Source organism: Culex quinquefasciatus, chromosome 3, assembly GCF_015732765.1.
Source record: "Culex quinquefasciatus strain JHB chromosome 3, VPISU_Cqui_1.0_pri_paternal, whole genome shotgun sequence".
NCBI classification, from domain to species: Eukaryota; Metazoa; Arthropoda; class Insecta; order Diptera; family Culicidae; genus Culex; species Culex quinquefasciatus.
This window is the reverse complement of record NC_051863.1, coordinates 136596518-136614561: the sequence shown is the minus strand read 5'-3', so window position 1 is coordinate 136614561 and position 18044 is coordinate 136596518. Positions and strand designations below refer to the sequence as shown.

Genomic DNA, 18044 nt, shown 5'->3' with positions numbered 1-18044 from the left:
TAAGTGTGTTAAATTTTCTTCCGATTTACACGTACCTACTGTTTTTTTTCTGCAAAGTCCGATCATTAACTTCAACTTTGCCGAAGACACCAAATCGGTCAGAAAATCTCTTCCCAAGTATGGAGTTTTGTATGACAAAACAATGATGACAAATGGCTTCATTTGACACTGGGAATGCATGGACAAAATTTACTAAAATTTATAAAATGGAAAATCTAAAAACTCGAGAAGCATTGCGATTTTTTCGAAAGAATTACTTCATAGAGTTTTTACATTCATTCGAAATCGGTTTCAAACTTGAGTTTGTTTAGTTTTTTGCTTTTTACTGATCTGATCACATAACAATACTTGTTAAGTTTTTGCATTTTTTTCTTTTTTTTAGTTTTGACAGCAAAAACATAGTTTGCCAATCTGAAATTCTCTTGCAAAAATCTTAATAATCTAGTCTGAAAAAACAGAAAAAAAACTGCGTTGTTTCAATTTTTGCAGTGATATTAAATCTTATCTTTCCAATCCCTCCTTGGCTAACTTGCAAAAACTTCAATCCCCCTCCCCATTTTGAAGTTATTAGTATTCATTCATATGCACATTGTGCATTGCACAAACATCACAATTTGATAAAAAAAATGAAGTTTTCATTACAAGAGAAAATAAATCATACAAAACCAAAAAACTCTATAAGTCTGAGAATTCATTACCCACAGAAATATTTTTGAAGGATCAATTTGTTAACATGCTTACGTTGAATGGAATGGAAATCTAAAGTACAAGTAACATTGAACAGATGTTTAAAAAAATAAATGTTTCCGTTTCAAAGAAAAAAACACTGAATATTAACGAAAAATAAAGCTTTTTACATACCGTCAGTGGAGGTGACTATGGGTCAAAAAACGATACACCTCTCGTAATTTCTTAATGACAAAAATAATTTAAATAACATCGAAAATCTTTCGACGTAGATTTGTTCTTAGATAGTTTACTAAAATTTTCCCAAAATATGGTGTATTTTGATGAACACTACCATAAATGCCAATAGTTTGAAAATTGGCCCAATCTCACCCCTTAGAGGGGGTGACATTGGGTCAAATGAAACTAAAATGATGCTCCAATACAACGATATGGTAAAAACAAGTCATTCAACAGTGTTTCTTGTTCGAGGGAATCGTATTGACTATCACAATGTTTGAAGTGGAGATTTTCAAACATTTGGGTAGTTTTTGAGCAATTCCAACAAAAATATTAGAAATATGATTTTTTGAGAGGTCATTTTTGGCCAAAAACGTACCTCAACTTTCGACTGCTGCCAAAACGACAGGATTTGTTCTAGGAACGAGATTTTTTCAGCGAAGTTATCTTAAGATGTCCTCTACACAACCCATTTAACAGAATGGAGTTTCATTGAGAAGAACCTGAGAAAAAATAAAATTCGTAAAAAATCACTTTGACCCAATCTCACCCCCAGACCCAATGTCACCCCCACTGACGGTAATTCACAAAAAATGCATAAGGGTGGTGCTAAAAAAATATGAGGATTAAGATGACAATCGAGAAAATTGCATATTTTGATGGTATAAAGAACACCACAAAATTTGTGTTTTGCTCTAAAAACACGTTTTAGACAAGTTTTGAACACGCCGTACCTTTTTTAAGGGACAAGCTAGCACCATGCTCTCTTCGGGAAAGATGTAGAGCACCTTCTAGAGCATCCAAATATGAATCCGGTTTTAGTACAGCGTGAAACGCTAATTTTATAAAAATCAAAATAAAAAAATGGGTTTTCCCATTCAAATTCCCATGGAAAATTTAATCGCTTTGTGCAAAGTGAGGACTAAACCAATCGTTCCCAAACTTTGGGAAGTTGTTAAGGACTCCAAAAGGAACTAAAAAAGTGCTGAGCTGGAAAATCGATTATGATATCACACCCTCATGAACTATATCTGTTTTTTGGTGATGGTACTGTGAGATTGCTACAAGATATGGTGAAATTTACTGATTATTTCCCCCAATTTCCTGTTGACTACCTCTTTTGCACGTGCACACGATCTTCCCAGGTTGTGCCCACAAACGATCATCGTCTGACACCCGCCGTGATGTCCCACGTCTCTGATTCTACACGAGTGGTGCAACACGCACATCAATCTGTTCCTTCTATAGTTCGCACCCGTCTCAACGTTGCACATCAACTGGTCTCGTTCGCGTCTGATCCGCACTCGCTGAACACGGAGTGCGCAAACGCACCACACTGGCGGCTGTTTCCTAGTGCGCTGAAACCGGCACCGAGCATTCGGGCCAGCTTGCCGTCAGTCTTAGCACGGACTTCTGCTCGAACCGATCTCGCGGTGCGTGTTTTTGCGCCAGGTTCTTCGACACCGCGTGGAATTCACTGCTCTTGTGCACACTTCTTCACTTCGTTCGTTCGTGAAAATGTGATCGACTGCGACTACGATTTCGACTTTCTTATCGATCGATTGTTTTTTATCGACTGCTGTGTGGGTGTGTGTGTGGGCGTTCGTGAATCTCGTCAAGTGTAATGGCAATAATCTTGATCCACTTGCGTCGAATTGTGCTGCTGGTCACGGTCGCTTATCTCTGTGGCACCCTGGTGAAGAAGTTGCTGTATGGTACCGCTGTGCGCTACCCGAAGATCAACAATCTGCTGTTTACGAAGCGGTTCCACTGTCAGCTGTGGGTTTACCTGTACACCGTGTACCTATACGTGGTCGTGCTCAACTGTATCGGCTGGAATCAGCTCAACGTGTTGGACTTTTTCCTTCAATGAAAATTCGGTTCGGTGAAAATTCCCTCCTCGTTAGTGTGGTGAGTTTCGGGAAAACAGTGGGCATAGAATAGGCTAAAAATAAAGCGCCACCAGAGAGAGAGAAAGAGGGACATCGACGTCTAATGCGAAATGTTAGAGGAGCTGTCGTCGTGTGGTGAGTTTGGATTGTAATGCGATCGAACGCCACCGCTGCTGTCGTGAAACAGATCGCCGCACGATCACGTCACCAGCCAGCACTGAAGGCTGCTACCGGCAAGGATAGACTGGTTCACCTGTAGGAAGCATAAACAATACAAAATGTGGAAATTCAGCAGATGTGCAAAAAGTGCAATACTGATATATTTAAAACAAAAACGTTACTTAATCCACCCTTAGATGGTTGGTGCCTTCCTCACATTTAGCGGGTAATGCTTTCCGAAATAGACACAAAAGAGCGAACCTTTCAGTGTTCAATCAATTTCATTATTCATAACATCAGACTCAGGTAGTCAGATCATCAAAATTCAGGGCACTTATGTTCTTATAACTATTGGTAGGGTTGTCAGATCTTCAATCTATTGAACTCGTTGGAACGGTCTTTTGATTACCTGTTCAACGACAAGTCGCAAGATAGATCCGGACAACGTTTTTAACCAAAATATCCAGCGATGGAATAATCATCATCAAAGGAAAATCATTGGCCGTTCATCAAGAGAAAAAATCCGAAAAGAGCATGGCTTTCCTCTCTCGCGCACGAAAGATCGGTAAAAGAAATCTAAAAAAATCATCATCTTGATTATTCGGCGGAACATCTTTTTCACTACTACACTTGCAAGTGTAACGTCACACGTCGAAAAATGACCTGTCACATTTTGTAGATGGGCAATGTGTGTAAACAAAGTGAAATAAATATTTTTAAGTGAAACTGACAAGAAAATTCATAAAAAATCATCCGCAGATTGATTTTCTTGGAGAATTTCGGGAGCGATTTTCTTTTACGTGATTTGGCTCCTCTCTCTTTCGCGTGTGAAGAAAGTTCGTCAGTGAAATTGATCTTTTTGCAATTATTCCATCTCTGAAAATATCTAAGATCCAAAAAGTGCATAAATAACACTTAGTTCTTATAACTTTTGAAATGGTTGTCAGATCTTCAATATTTTGAACTCGTTGGAAAGGTCTTTTGAATACCTTTCTAAAAATGTATAACATGCCGGGTTTTCTTACAAAAACAACCCTTTTTACAATCTTCCGGACTTCTGCTAAAATCGTTTTTTAGCATAACTTTTGAAGTAATTAACTAAACTTTATAATTTTCAATAGCGACTTATGGGACCCCAAGACGGATCGAATGAGACCAAAACAGACAAAATCGGTTGAGCCAGTGCCGAGATAATCCAGTGCAAAATTTTTGATCATCATCCCACCACACACACATACATTTGCTCAGAATTTGATTCTGAGTCGATATGTATACGTGAAGGTGGGTCCAGGAGGTCAAATTTAGAATTTCATTTTTCGAGTGATTTTATAGCCTTTCCTCAGTGAGGTGAGGAAGGCAAAAATATGATAGTTCGCATTTTTAAATGGTGCTTTCGTGTAACTCCTTGCTGAGATTCTTATCTAAATACTAGACTAGAAATTATTAGTAGCGATTCATAAATATTATTTGGAATTGTTCATAAAAACTTAAAAAACGTCCAGCTTACTGACAAATACAGAATCCCAAAATGAAATATTGTTTTAAATTGAAGATAATTTGTCTTTGTCTGATTTCGGTTGGATATAATAGATTTATCAAGAGACATACTTTTTTTGGACAAACTACACAATTTCGGTCAAAATTTACTGCTACTACAGTTCAAACTCGATTATCAGACAAAACGAAGTTGACTAGTACCAATCACTAGTGTCTTCCTTTTATCTACAAATAATTCGCAACCCTGGGCTCCTGAGTAAATGAGAGTTAATAATTACACTTAAAATTTTAAGGATGACCGCCGCGAGATTCGAACCGATTACCAGAAGCTTTGGAAAAATTTCACATTTGGACCAAAAAATCACCAAAGTGATTTGGAAATATATAATTCTAGAGTACGGCCAATATGACGGATATGGAGTTTTTGAGTAATGTTACAGGCAATCAATCATTGAAATTTTTGGTTATATTGTGTCGCTTAACTTTATTTTGAAGTTAAGAAAAGAAAATAAAAATTACGAAAAAAGAATTCGATTTTCAAAAACTTTTGGAAAATCTAATTTCTGAAAATCAAAACATAGGATAATCGGGCTAGGGTTAATAAAGTCTGGACTGTTTTATTTTAAGACGAGCAACTTTCTGAGAATTTGGAACGATAATTTTTATATTTTTGATCCTGATATTTTTTTAAATTAAAAAAAAAACATTTCGAATCATTAGTTTGTACATTCATGTCTCATAAAAATTTTGACATCTGTATGGTCAGCTATTAAAATATTCAAATATCTGTAATTTGTGACCTATTGGGTGCAAAGTTTTAGGGATTCAGAAAAAATTAACACTCTTAGGCCGTTGCAAATATTTTCAAAAATTATGTCGCCCCCCTCTTTCAAAATTGGTTCAAAATATCAGAAGTTTCAAAAAACTTAAAAAATTTAATGAAAATATAATTTTTGCAATTCCGTCGTGAAACTACTTACTTTTCCTGTCATTCTTGAACGACGAAATAGCCTACTTTTCTGTACCAAAAATAACAGAATCGAATAGCAACACTTTTCAAAATAAATGCTGAAAAGTTCTACTTTTCAGCACTGAAATGGGTGCTGAAAAGTTGAACTTTTCAGCACTTGTTTTGAAAAGTAACACTTTTCAACATTTTTTTGATTTAAACGATTTATTGACAAAATACAAGAAAATTTGACTTAAAATTTCACTCAATGGGTGTTTTTCGGAATTGCAAAAAATGTTGTATGGACCTCCTTGCAAAACTTGATTTTTCAGCACTCTTCGTATTTATCCAACTCGGTGAACCTCGTTGGATAAATGTACGACTCGTGCTGAAAAAATCCTCTTTTTGCAACTTGTTGCATAAACTACTATTTCCGGTGTTCAAAAAATCGATCTTGAGATCATAACAAAAACTAAAATAATTTTGCGCTGAAAAAAAATTTTTTTTTGAATAAACACGATTTAAAAAAAGGACCACATTTTGCTGGAGTATAAATTTCTGATGTGACCGATAATGGTACGATGCATAATTTTGATGTGATTTTATGTATTAAAAATAAATTTCTAGGTGCATATATTATCTACATTTTCAGTGAGAAAGACGAAACATATTTAAAAAAAAGCACTTCCACACACAAATAAATGACACTTAGTAAAAATGTTCCGAAAATTTCGTCAAGGTGTTAATAAAAAATGAAATATGACAAATTTAAGTTATTTAACTTATCAATAACACCTTGTCAGTCAAAAATTCTTTGACGTTTTTCCTAATACTGAAAGTTTTTCATTGAACAAGTAAACAAACAATCTGGTTTCATATTATGTAGAGTATCTTGGATTATCTAAATTTAAAAACAAGATCCAGTTTGTTTAACGATGAAATAAAGTAATTTGTTTATTGGTATTGTATTAATTCTATCATATTATTTTTCCATAGCATATTCAAAAAATTTCTGGGAAATAAAAAATCTTGATTAAATTTCATATAATTATATGATTTGAGCCCCTTTGAAACGTTAGTCGTGATTTAACAAATCTTTTTTTTTCATGAAATTGAGATACCCAGGTTCCCCGCGTTAACATTAAAAATCTGATCAATGATTTCCAGGATGCCATCGATTGAAAAATTAGAGTCAATTGAGTAGAATTAAAAAAAAACTTTTGCTTGGTCATTTTCATTCTTTACAATCTCACAAATTGAAGGTCGGATCAACAATGTACATAATAACAAAATTTCACAAAAGTACTTTTTGTATAAGAAATCAAGTTTACGGCGAAACGGTTAGTTGAGCCGGCTCTTCTTTCCACTTTGAAAACGGATGTTTACAATTGTTTATAATATAAACATTTCAAGCAAAACAATGTAAAAGGGCAAGGCTTATTAAATGAATAATTTTATCATTTCAAGTTATGTTTACAAGCAATTTCAAACTTAAATTTTTGAATACAAATTTAGTTTAAAAGATCATGAATTGTAAGGAATTTTTCATACTTTTGGCATTGCTGCGTGTTTATAAATTTGAGAGAGCCAATTCTTTAAAATGTCAAAAATACGCTTCCTGTGGCAAATGGCAAATGGGCCTAAAATCTTCAAATTTCCCTTTTATGTTTCATCGAAAAATTGAACCAGTCTACTGCGTTCTCGACTCCCCCCGCAAATACGTGGAATAACTGCAACCAGTCGGCCAGTTTGCCTGCGTGAATCGCGTGCGTGAGTGAAGTTTTTCCCGATTTTCCTAACGAGCTCCTTTTGTGGAAGCAAAACAAGCAACATTGATAAAATTTCAACACAATTGTTGCCACAGGACAAAAACCAGCCCGCTCTTTTTTGCGATTTCCTTCAAGTGATTCTAGTTTGTGAAATTTTACCCTTTCTTTTTTCTTCCTATTCACAGAGTTCCACCGACTAAAATTAATCTGGAAGACAACCGGCGGCGCTTGAGATAGTTTTCCGAGGAAAAATAAAAATGAAGAAAAAAGCTGGCGGTGCCCCGATGATGGCCTGTGATGCAACAAGTGGTGCTGTGTAGTGGTGGTGGTGTCGAGTGAAAATAGTGGAAAACAGCTCAGTTGCGACCGGGGAGCACATGAAGAAGAAGAAGAAAGGAAAAAGAGATCTAAAATCTGAAAAGCGCCAAGTGAAAAGAAAAACGGGAAAAGCGGAGAAAAGGCGGTGTGTGGGTTTGGTAGAAAATTCGCTATCTAAAGTGTGACGTCGTCGGCAGATTTCTTTTTGTTATTTAGTGGTGGTGGAAATTCGCGTTAATTAAAGAAAAGGGGAAAAAGTAAGGAAGTGCTTGCGCTTGATCATCGTGTTTGGGGATTTAAAACAAGGAATCAGCAGTAGCAGTAGAAGTGGAGGAGGAAAAAAAGCAGTTCCCGTTTTATTGCAAGTTGGAGGAAAAACTGCAATCATGTCGTATCGGAGCAGTTATAGTGTAAGTTGCTGACAATGGCATGATTTTATCTTTCTTTGGTTTTCTTATAAAAATCGTTACAGATTATATAAAAAAAAGTTTGTTACCCTGTGGCAGGAAAATGCAATAACTATGTAATCTTTTTAATCATTTTATGAACGATATCAGTAAAAACTATGAAGATTGTTAAAGAAGTAATCCATTGTAAAAACAGCTATAATGATTTGCGTAATTTTTCAAATTTGCTTATTTCAGAAGCCAAAATAAAAAATCAATGCTTGTTTCAGCAGCATTTGATCAGCAATCTACTTTACTGAAGTACAAAAAAAGCTTTTTTTTAAATTTAATTCAAAATTTAAAGAGTTTTTCAGACCATGTCGATTAAAATATCGTTAAGTTATAAGCAAAAACTAACGATAACCCTTTTAAAATAATTATTAAAATAAACTTATTCAAATAATATCCTGACAGATTTAATATAATGATATTTTTTTAAAGAAAAATGTTTTTTTTTATAAATTCAAAAAAAAAAAACACAGACAAAAAACCGTATTTTTGTAAAGAACTCATTTCTCTATATTTGTAATATGTATTTCAAATAGCGCAAAATTTTGCATAAATTCTAATGTTTTCACGAATACAGTATGTTTTACTTAAAAAATCTTATTTACAATGCATATTTAGCTCACATAATTAAGTTCAAAATTTATTATCAAAAAAAAATACATCTTGGAACTTTCTTGAGAAGAATTGGTGCAAACGGATAGGTGCGTTATAAATTTTACATAGAAAAATAGGATAAAAATTCGATTTTTAACACTTTGGCTCAATTCTGGTCAAATTTAGATTCAGCGGGCAAAATGAAATTTATATGATGATACACAGTTGGACAATTTTCGATTCGGATTAACCCTCTACAACCCAACCCCGCCTTTAAACGGGCTTCGATCTAAAAAATCACCGAGCATTGGAAAGAAGAACTCTTACATTTTCAGAAAATTTTAGGGTTGGATGTTTGACTTTTTTCATGTAACTTTGTCAAAGTTTTCAAAAATGTATTTTTTAGGGGCTTTGGCTGTATTCTTTACTAACATTCTCTATATTTGAAGTAAACAGAAGTTTTTAGTAATTTTTGTAGTGTCCCAGACTATGCCTCCACGCAGTTTTTTTACAATTTAAATGATGATGGTGCCATTCTCGAACAGATAATATGAAAAACAAGCAAAAAATTAATAAAGTTACTTTAAAAACATGAAAAAATAAGAAAGGCAAAATGTAATAATACTAGGTGGTAGAATAGGCCAAATACTGTCAAAAATAAATATAATCTTAACAAGATAAATGGAAATTAAAATAAAAAAAAATAAAAAAAGAGAAGTAGAGTTTTTTGTAGAACAAAAGTTGCTCAAAATTAACTTCTGAAAACGGGAAAAATAAAAAAAAAAAAAAACGAAAAAAATTGGGCGGTAGAGGGTTAAGGGAGCATTCTTTTATTACGTAACGCAGTTGGGGGGAGGGGGTCGATGGCCGTGTTACGCTCCATACACAATTTTTAAAATTTGTATGGAAATTTTGTTACTAGGGGGGAAGGTGTCCAAAAATATTTTTTTTTTTTGCATTAGGTAATACAAGAACGCCTGGTTTGACATGTCCAACAACATTCTAGAAAATAAAATAATCCAAAAAACTTGCCTAGAACGTAAGATTTTCTAAATCACCATAATCGTGAACTACCCTAATTTCAATAAAACCAAATCTTTCCATTTGCACCAACTTTTCTTAAGGCTGCAAGGCTCCAAAATTTTACCGGTTTCCACTTAATTTTGCGATCTGGACCACTGTGCAATGTTGGTATCAAACTTCACCAAATATTGTATAATTTGAAATAGTACTAGAATTGTTTGTGAAAAATACTCTAAATTTAAAAAATTATCTTATTTTAAAAAAATAACAAGATCATCAAATGAAAATTTAAGAGGTTTTTTTAAACAAAATACTGAAAGAACTACAATTTTTATTTAATGCATTTTAAATTTGCTCAAAATACTGTTTAGCAAATCAAGTATATTTTTTTTCAAAAGCTATGGTATTATACAACAAAAAAATCTAAAACAGTGATAATGTATCCGGATTTTTAAGCGCAAATGCCGCTACGAATGGTGCACGCCCGAAATGTCAAAATTGCGCAGTGGTACTAACATTGGGAAAAGAAGTGTGGCTGTCATATTATGGCACAATTTTATTTGTAATGTTGGTACCACTGCGTGATTTTGACATTTCGGGCGTGGTACCATTCATTAAGTCATTTTCGCTTAAATATCTGGATACGGAATTTAGCAATGTTTGCAAATAATTATTCGGCGATTTTTTTTTTAATATTTTGCTGTCCACGCTTGAATGTTATTCACCGTCATGTGTAGTATCAAAATCCAAAAACGAATCGTTCCAGCAAGTGTCTTTAATAGTAGTTTATGCAACAAGTTGCAAAAAGAGGATTTTTTCAGCACGAGTCATACATTTATCCAACGAGGTTCACCGAGTTGGATAAATACGAAGAGTGCTGAAAATATCAAGTTTTGCAACGAGTTCCATACAACATTTTTTGCAATTCCGAAAAACACCCATTGAGTGAAATTTTAAGTCAAATTTTCACGTATTTTGTCAATAAATGGTTTAAATCAAAAAAATGTTGAAAAGTGTTACTTTTCGAAACAAGTGCTGAAAAGTTCAACTTTTCAGCACCCATTTCAGTGCTGAAAAGTAGAACTTTACAGCATTTATTTTGAAAAGTGTTGCTATTCGATTCTGTTATTTTTGGTACAGAAAAGTAGGCTATTTCGTCGTTCAAGAATGACAGGAAAAGTAAGTAGTTTCACGACGGAATTGCAAAAAAGATCTTTTTGAAACTACTTTTTTGTAATAGAAGTTGAACTAGTTCTGCAAGTGGCGTAAATGAAACATCAATGATGCAATATTTGAACAAGTTTTGCTTACAAACCTCAACAATTCCAAACAATTACCAAACGAATGTGTGCGCAGCACCAGCATCCACCGTCCAGTTACAAAACGCCGTTTTGTAATGGCAGTAACTGCCATTGGCCTCGCTCGGACCACGGGACAGATGTAAACAAACCAACGTCGCCGTGTCAGACGTGGAAAAGCAACACAAGGACAGCCGTGGTCTGACGTGTGACGATCGTCCAACCTCGTTACATTTCAGGAACTGTCGAGAGTTTTTTTTCCGCGCAAAGTTGGGTCAGTGGGTTGGATGTGGTCGGAATTTCAGCATTCAGTTGTGTTTGCTATTTTCATACATTTATTTACGTTTGTGAGGCACCACGGCAGGACGCACTTTAAGGAACGAGAATGCCATTCCTACACTGTTGTTTTTTTGGCAAATTGGCGTATAAGTCGTTTTGTTGATTTGAAATTTGCGGTTTTTGTAATATACATAAATTTGAGAATTCATTAATTTATCAAAATCAGCTACTAAAAAATACATTAAAAATACATCATATTTGTCAAAATTGGTTGGAACAACTCCGGAAAATTACATATTTATTCACAGCTAATGTTTCAGCTTTTTCTGTAACAGCTCAACATAAAAAATTATGATTTCATCCAAGAAAAATTCTGCAAAATGTTGCGTCTGCTTGATGCATTTTTCACTCGTTCGTTATGCACAGTAGCATTTGGCAACAGGAAAAACGAAAATAATAATTCAGAAACATTCTAATGGCCAACATAACTTCGCCTCCCAGACCATACAGAACGGCTGCAAAATGCATTATTCTTTCCCGGCTCTCGGTTCCAGATCCAGTTCTTGCTGGCGTGGCAAAATCCAGCACATTTTCCCGATGCTCTTGCTCCATGGTGGTAAAATTTGGTGCAGCTAAATTTTGGGGTAGTGGGCCAACGACGGATGATGCCCATTGCACATTTTGGGGTTGAAGGGAATTAATGAATGAAAAATGAAAATTGTCTTGTTTTGATGGAATGCTACCCAGCTAGAGGGGAGTTATTTATGAGCAGTGCCAAAAGAACAAAGCAAAACTAGAAAGTTAAGGAATGGTAGTCATTCAAATCTGGTCATGATTTAATTCTAGTTTTTTCTGAAATGTTCCTTGTTTTTTTTCTGAAAAGTAAAATGTCTCACTGTATTGTAAAACCAACCTATCTTTAGAAACAATATTCTTTTAATAGAAATACTGTACACAGCTTTGCAGATTTGCCTGATTGACATTCTGTTTGTGTCGTTCCTCATATTTTTGTATATATTTAAATTATGGCTGAAGACATTAAATCCATGACATAAAAGCACACGTAAATCTGTGATTTGAAATAGGATTTTGTTTTAATATGATATCTTGTATGAAGTCATTAGAAACTATACGCGATATTTGTTTAGCCAAACTAAACTGGTTTAGAAAACAAATTAAGCCATCTTCTACGTTTTCACAAATCGATTTTTCTTGGAATTTTACGATTAAAAAAAAGTTATCCATGAATTCCGTATGTCAAAAAGCTATTTTCATATGCAAAAAAAAGTTTGAAATTTGTGAAAAATAAGTTTTTCTCAGTGCCACCTAATAAGCCGTAGTTTTTGAATGGGGTTTGCTTTGCATCTATGGCGTCATCCATAAAGTATGTCACGCAAAAATCGGCCAAAATTAACCCCCCTCACCCCTATGTCACACTTTGTCACACAAGGTTGAACCCCCCCTCAAAAAGTACGTCACATTTTGCCAGACCCCCCCCCCCTTTGTTTTCGATGTGATTTTTTTATAGTTTTTTTTTATCTTTAAACTCTCATAATTTTGGTATTTTTGGCAATTTTAATATGAAAAAAAACTAATAAATTGACTAATAATTCATTTTTTAGAATAAACATTACGAAACAAAAACAGTTTTGTATCTTTTAAAAATTAGAAGACCTGGTATAACATTCAAGTATTAAAAAAATCTTAAAAACTGTTTTTCACAGCTTTGTATCTAATAAGTTCAAACTATTTATAGCAGTTTTTTTGTGAACACACTGCTTTCAAAGCATTTGTTTGTATCAAGCAAGAATTTGCAAAATATTGATGTTCCAGCTGAAAAAAAAATGTGACTACAAAATAAATTATAATGTGATACCGTCATCAGGGGTGACACTGGGTCTGGGAGTGAGTTTGGGTCATACAAAAATGCAGAAATTTGTATGAACCCCCCAGACCCAATGTCACCCCTGATGACGGTACTTCTAAATAATAGTATGCAAACAATTTTAGAAACGAGGATTTAATTTAATTGTGTAAATTTCGAATTAATATTATGCAATCATAAAAAAAACAAGCGCGACGTCACAGTCTCGCAAACCCCCCCTCCCCCCTTGGTCACATCTTGTCACACCTACGGTAACCCCCCCTCCCCCCCTAAGAGCGTACGTACTTTATGGATGACGCCAATCGAACTGTCAAATCTTCAACATAGCGTTAAACTTCCTGTGCAGTTGCACTTCAGAAAGTTTCACTCCTTCTTGCACGAACACACTCTCAATTTTAATTTCTGGATTGATTCTATTCACAATGTTGAAAAATGCAACTGTATCGGACATTTTCCGCTACTTTCAATAAAAAATATTTCTAAATATCTGAATCAACATTTAAAAATTTCAAAAATTGGTAATTTTAACCATATTAAAATGATCGACATGATAAAATAAAATAAAATATATGAATAGATGACACTGAAAAAAACTTATTTTACACATATATTTTTCAAATATATTTTTTGCAGGGGTGCTGAAAACTTAGCATAGTTATTTTCCGTGAAATAATTATAACTTAAAAACAGCACAGTTTGTCATAAAAAAGTAAAATTTTACTTGTTTTTTTTTTGGAAAATTGTGAAACGACAACTGGTGGTTCGATAACGATTATCGTCAATGTAATGCGATTTTTTCTATCGGCGATAGTCGACGATGACTTATTCATAATCACTTCTCAAAAAAAGGAAAATATTCAAGGGGCATTTTTTTAAGCTTTAATTTTTATGAAATTAGATGTGCAATCAACTGAAAAAAAATTTCAATGCATTTTCTTGCCTTGATAATTACTTTGAGCATAGTTGAAACAGTTAAAAAATATGTTTGTGTTTTGTGTAATTTAGATGTTCAGTTCCGAAAAAGTTTTTTTTTTCGCAAAAAATATTTTTTCGCAAAAACTTAGATTTTTTGAATACTAATGATTGAAAAACAACTGAGTGTAAATGCATTTTTCAACGCTTTTTTCTTTGAAATGTTGAAAATATTGCAAGTAATCAACATTTTTCATTTTCTTATTTTTATGCTCCCCCCCTCGACTTTGGCCAGAGGCAAGGGACATAAACTTTGAAAAGTAATTAAAACTTTCCCAAAAAACCGTGTTTTCGCAATAACTTTTCAATCAATCGACCAGGATTATTTGGAAATACTCAAATTTACATATTACTGCCCACCATTGAAAAAACGGCTAATATCCACTTTTGGCAAAAACGAGATATTAGCACCAGGCGGTAGAGGATGTTCCAACGCATCTCCTGGAACTTGAATTTCACTGAAATAGTGTTTAGACTTGGCTGCCGATGCGAAAAACCAAACGGCTAATATGCCACTCTTATGGGAAATTGCCTTGACGGAGATTTTGTGACAAACACTGAAACGCGTTTTTCTCGGAATACTTGATTTGGCATAATAGCCGAATTTTCAATTATGGGCAGATTATCACACAATATACATTTTATTACAGTTATCATTATTTGCAATATGCAACTAAAACGACGCAAATTTTCGTTTCTTGTCAATATTTTAAATTTCATGAGTATTTCTCAAAAATACGTTATTTTTGTGAAAATTTCTGAATTATACACCAAAAGCTCAGGTTTTGTGAAAAAATATAACATTTTGTGTGGTTTAATACTCATATAGCAAATTATAAAAAAAATAGTATTTGAAGAAAAACGGGAATCTGTGGAATTTGAGTAGTATTTTGCACTAAAATTTCCGGTGTAATGAAAATCAATACAAAAATGTTCGTTGTTTCACACCATATTGCAAATTTTGAAAAATTGAGTATTTTTAATAAAAAATAGAGCGTTCAATTTCCTGTCCCGGGAATTCCCGGGATCTCCCGAAAAAAAATATTTCCCGTTTCCCCCGAAATTCAAGCAGAAGTATACATTTTCTTATCTTTTTGGCACCATTTTTTTGAAAATGCTCTGAAACTCAACATAATTTTGATCAATTCAATTTATTGTTAAGTCCATAAAGAATTATTCAGATAATCATTAAAATTTGATATCAAGATTTGTTTATGATAATATTAATTCATGGAGCATCTGGGAATTGATCTAGCCTTATGAAACCAAACTATTTCAATTTAGGTACCGTAAACTGAGGTGACTTTGATAGCCCGGGGTGACTTTGACAGGTTTTTCAAATGCCCGTCAAATTAATATCTAAACATTTTTGCAAACATGTGACTGTCACATTGGATGTATCAAAATTAGTGGTCAAATCAAATTTCTATCAATGTCACCCCGGGCTATCAATGTCACTCCAGTTTACGGTAGCTTTTTTAAAGAATAGTTGGTATAATTTCATTAAAATACAAGATATTAATCCCTTCCCGCCAACACTGAGTTTGTTTTTGCTTTTGTGTTTACCATGATCAAATGAGATGAAAATTGAATTGGTATTTTTATAAAATTCAAATAGGTTTGTTCAAGAAATTACGATTTGAAATAAAAGAATTATGGAACAACTGTGCAATAATAGGTGTTAGAGAGTTAAATTTGAAAGAAATTGAAGACTGATTGTGGAATGATGTTAATTTTATAATTTTGGAGAATGGATTCAATTTATACACTGTCCAAACACTTTGTTAAATAAAATACTTCTGAAAAAATAACACAGATCATTTTTTGGTTTATGGTACGATTTGAGCTCATAAAATTAGAAAAAATATGCATTTACTTGTAGTTGTATGATTTTTTACATGCAAACAAGCTATTAGTTAATCTGTAAACTTATTTTAACCATAAAAGTCATTTTCCTGTACAGTTTTGTAGCTAAATTGAAATCAAAGCCAAGATCAGAACGATTTTCAATCAATTTAAAATTTCCCGAGAATTCCCGGGTTTTCCCGGGTAATTGGTTGAAAATTTCCCGTTTGCCGGGAAATTTGTAACTCTGGGAAATTGGACGCTCTGATAAAAATACGATATTTTGTGAAAATGTTTAGCAATATACACCAAAAAACTCTAATGTCATGAAAATCTTTGCAAAAAATCAGATTCTTTGATATTGCATATTGCAAATTATAAAAAATAGTGTTTTAAGAAAATACTTTATTTTGTGAAAGTGTCTGAGTACCTATATTTTTATCTCACCACAATTAAAAAAAATATTTTCAGAAAAAGCTTTCTGAGTCTGAATAAGTTCCATATTGTAAGTTGAACAAAATGAATAAGAATAATCGTATTTCGATAAAGATAACGATAGTTGTATCGTTATCGTCTCGACAAGAATGATAGGCTTATGTTATCGCCGAACGATACAATTTTTGCGATAATCTTATCGGTTGACAACATTGATGTGAAGGAACTGTAAAATTCGTTTAAGTTTCATTTGATTTAGCTGTTATTTAATTATTATTTTCGCTTATTCTTTTTAAACATGATTTTTTTTCATTTTCGCAAAAACTATTACCAAAGTTTTTTTTTTATTTTCGATATCACATAATGTTCAATTCATTTCGTTTGAATTTGTTTGGTAAAGAATATTTGTTGGAAACAAATAATTCAATCTAATTTAATTTTATTTAACTTTTGATTGCAAAATAACTCTTTTTTTTGTATAATGTGACCAAAATTTTTCAGCTGTATTCATGGCCAAATTTTAAAGAAGCATTCTCTAGCTTGTCGTTTCAGCTATAAGAGTGTACAAAAAAGTCTAACAAGATATCATACATGTCAGTCTAGCTTGCAATGAATTACTTAATTTATGACGGAAAAAGATGGTCCACAACGTTGAAGGATTATACAGATTTTTCTTTAACATGTCGTTCTACTAAAAACAGTTTGTGCAAAGTACATTTTTTTAACAGAAATGTTTGTCATAACTTGAAATTTTCACTTTTATTAAAATCGTCCAATCATTTGAAAGCTTTCATGTACAACAATTCATAGAAAACCGTTGAATCGTCTGCAACAAAATAACCTGACAGAGATTGACAAAAAAGTACAACAGATGAATCACTCACCCCGAAAAATGTTTACACGGTGACACGATGCACGATGCGCACCCCCCAAAAAAAGTAGGTTATTTTCGGTCATGCTGTTTCATTAAGACATTCACGGGTTCACGGGTTTGCAAGAGCGGTCGTCGACCAAAATAAAAAAGTTATGATTCGTCACAGCACCTTTTGGCCGGCACGAGATTTGCCGGAAACCAAAATCTTGCCGGTGTCAAAACATTTAGGTGAGAGTTGTACTATGGCGGTTGAAACCCCGTTCTCATTCACCGGTGCAGAAACGTGATGATCGGGAACACCTATTCGGGGCCCGGCTTACTCTTGATTATGTCGTATTTTTTTGGGGGTTTTCTGATTCTTGATTGTTTAACGAGTAGCTTGGAGCTACGTATTTAGTCTCTGGTGCAAATCTCCTGAACTCAGTAACTAACCGGTTCCACTTCGCCTTTCTTACAGTACCCTTGGAAGTCGAGCTACGTCCCGTCCAGCTCGTCTTATTCGTCGTCCAGTTCCTCCTACGGAAGCAGTAGAGTACGTATGGTGTCCTAGCAGTGTCCCGTTTTGTGTCCACCACCACAATTTTCCACGTGTTCAGTGTTCCTCCGTCGTTGTTCTCAGTACTTGTAGAACATCTCCCCAAAACATAACCGCCTCTAGATTCTGCATTGACATTGTGTTACCCTCTCCATAGCTGCTGCTTCACCCCTCAAAACACCGCCCAACTCGCGGTTGACCTAAATTATCTACCGTGTACGATCGCGATGTCTGCCGGCAAGCCGTCGACGTCTCCGCGTTTGATTGACACCGGCGTTGCGCTTGAAACTAAACTCTCCCTCTACATTGGTGTATTTTTGGCAGCATTTTGACGGCCTAACGCACGCACAACAAACGCG

The 18044-nt window shown here is 34.1% G+C and overlaps 2 protein-coding genes across 3 annotated transcripts in view; both read left to right on the top strand.

Annotated features, from left to right (window-relative positions):
* The first annotated feature begins 2455 nt into the window (after positions 1-2455).
* LOC119768699 lies at positions 2456-7439 on the top strand. The gene is made up of 2 exons (XM_038259312.1): positions 2456-2817; positions 7358-7439. The coding sequence occupies exon 1, from the start codon at positions 2531-2533 to the stop codon at positions 2777-2779; it is 249 nt and encodes an 82-aa protein (XP_038115240.1). The 5' UTR covers positions 2456-2530; the 3' UTR covers positions 2780-2817; positions 7358-7439.
* Positions 7431-18044, top strand: part of LOC6038611 (FH1/FH2 domain-containing protein 1) — a 180301-nt gene continuing 169687 nt past the window's right edge. Inside the window, exons 1-2 of one of the 2 annotated variants that reach the window (XM_038259309.1) lie at positions 7431-7900; positions 17608-17682. In XM_038259309.1, coding sequence (XP_038115237.1) covers positions 7877-7900; positions 17608-17682 — 99 coding nt within the window. In that variant the 5' untranslated portion in view covers positions 7431-7876. The remainder of the gene's footprint in view (positions 7901-17607; positions 17683-18044) is intronic. The other variant, XM_038259310.1, reaches the window with a different exon arrangement.

Bases quoted from the DNA above. Each gene is read 5' to 3' on its own strand.
- LOC119768699 (XM_038259312.1), top strand. From the start codon at position 2,531: ATGGCAATAATCTTGATCCACTTGCGTCGAATTGTGCTGCTGGTCACG.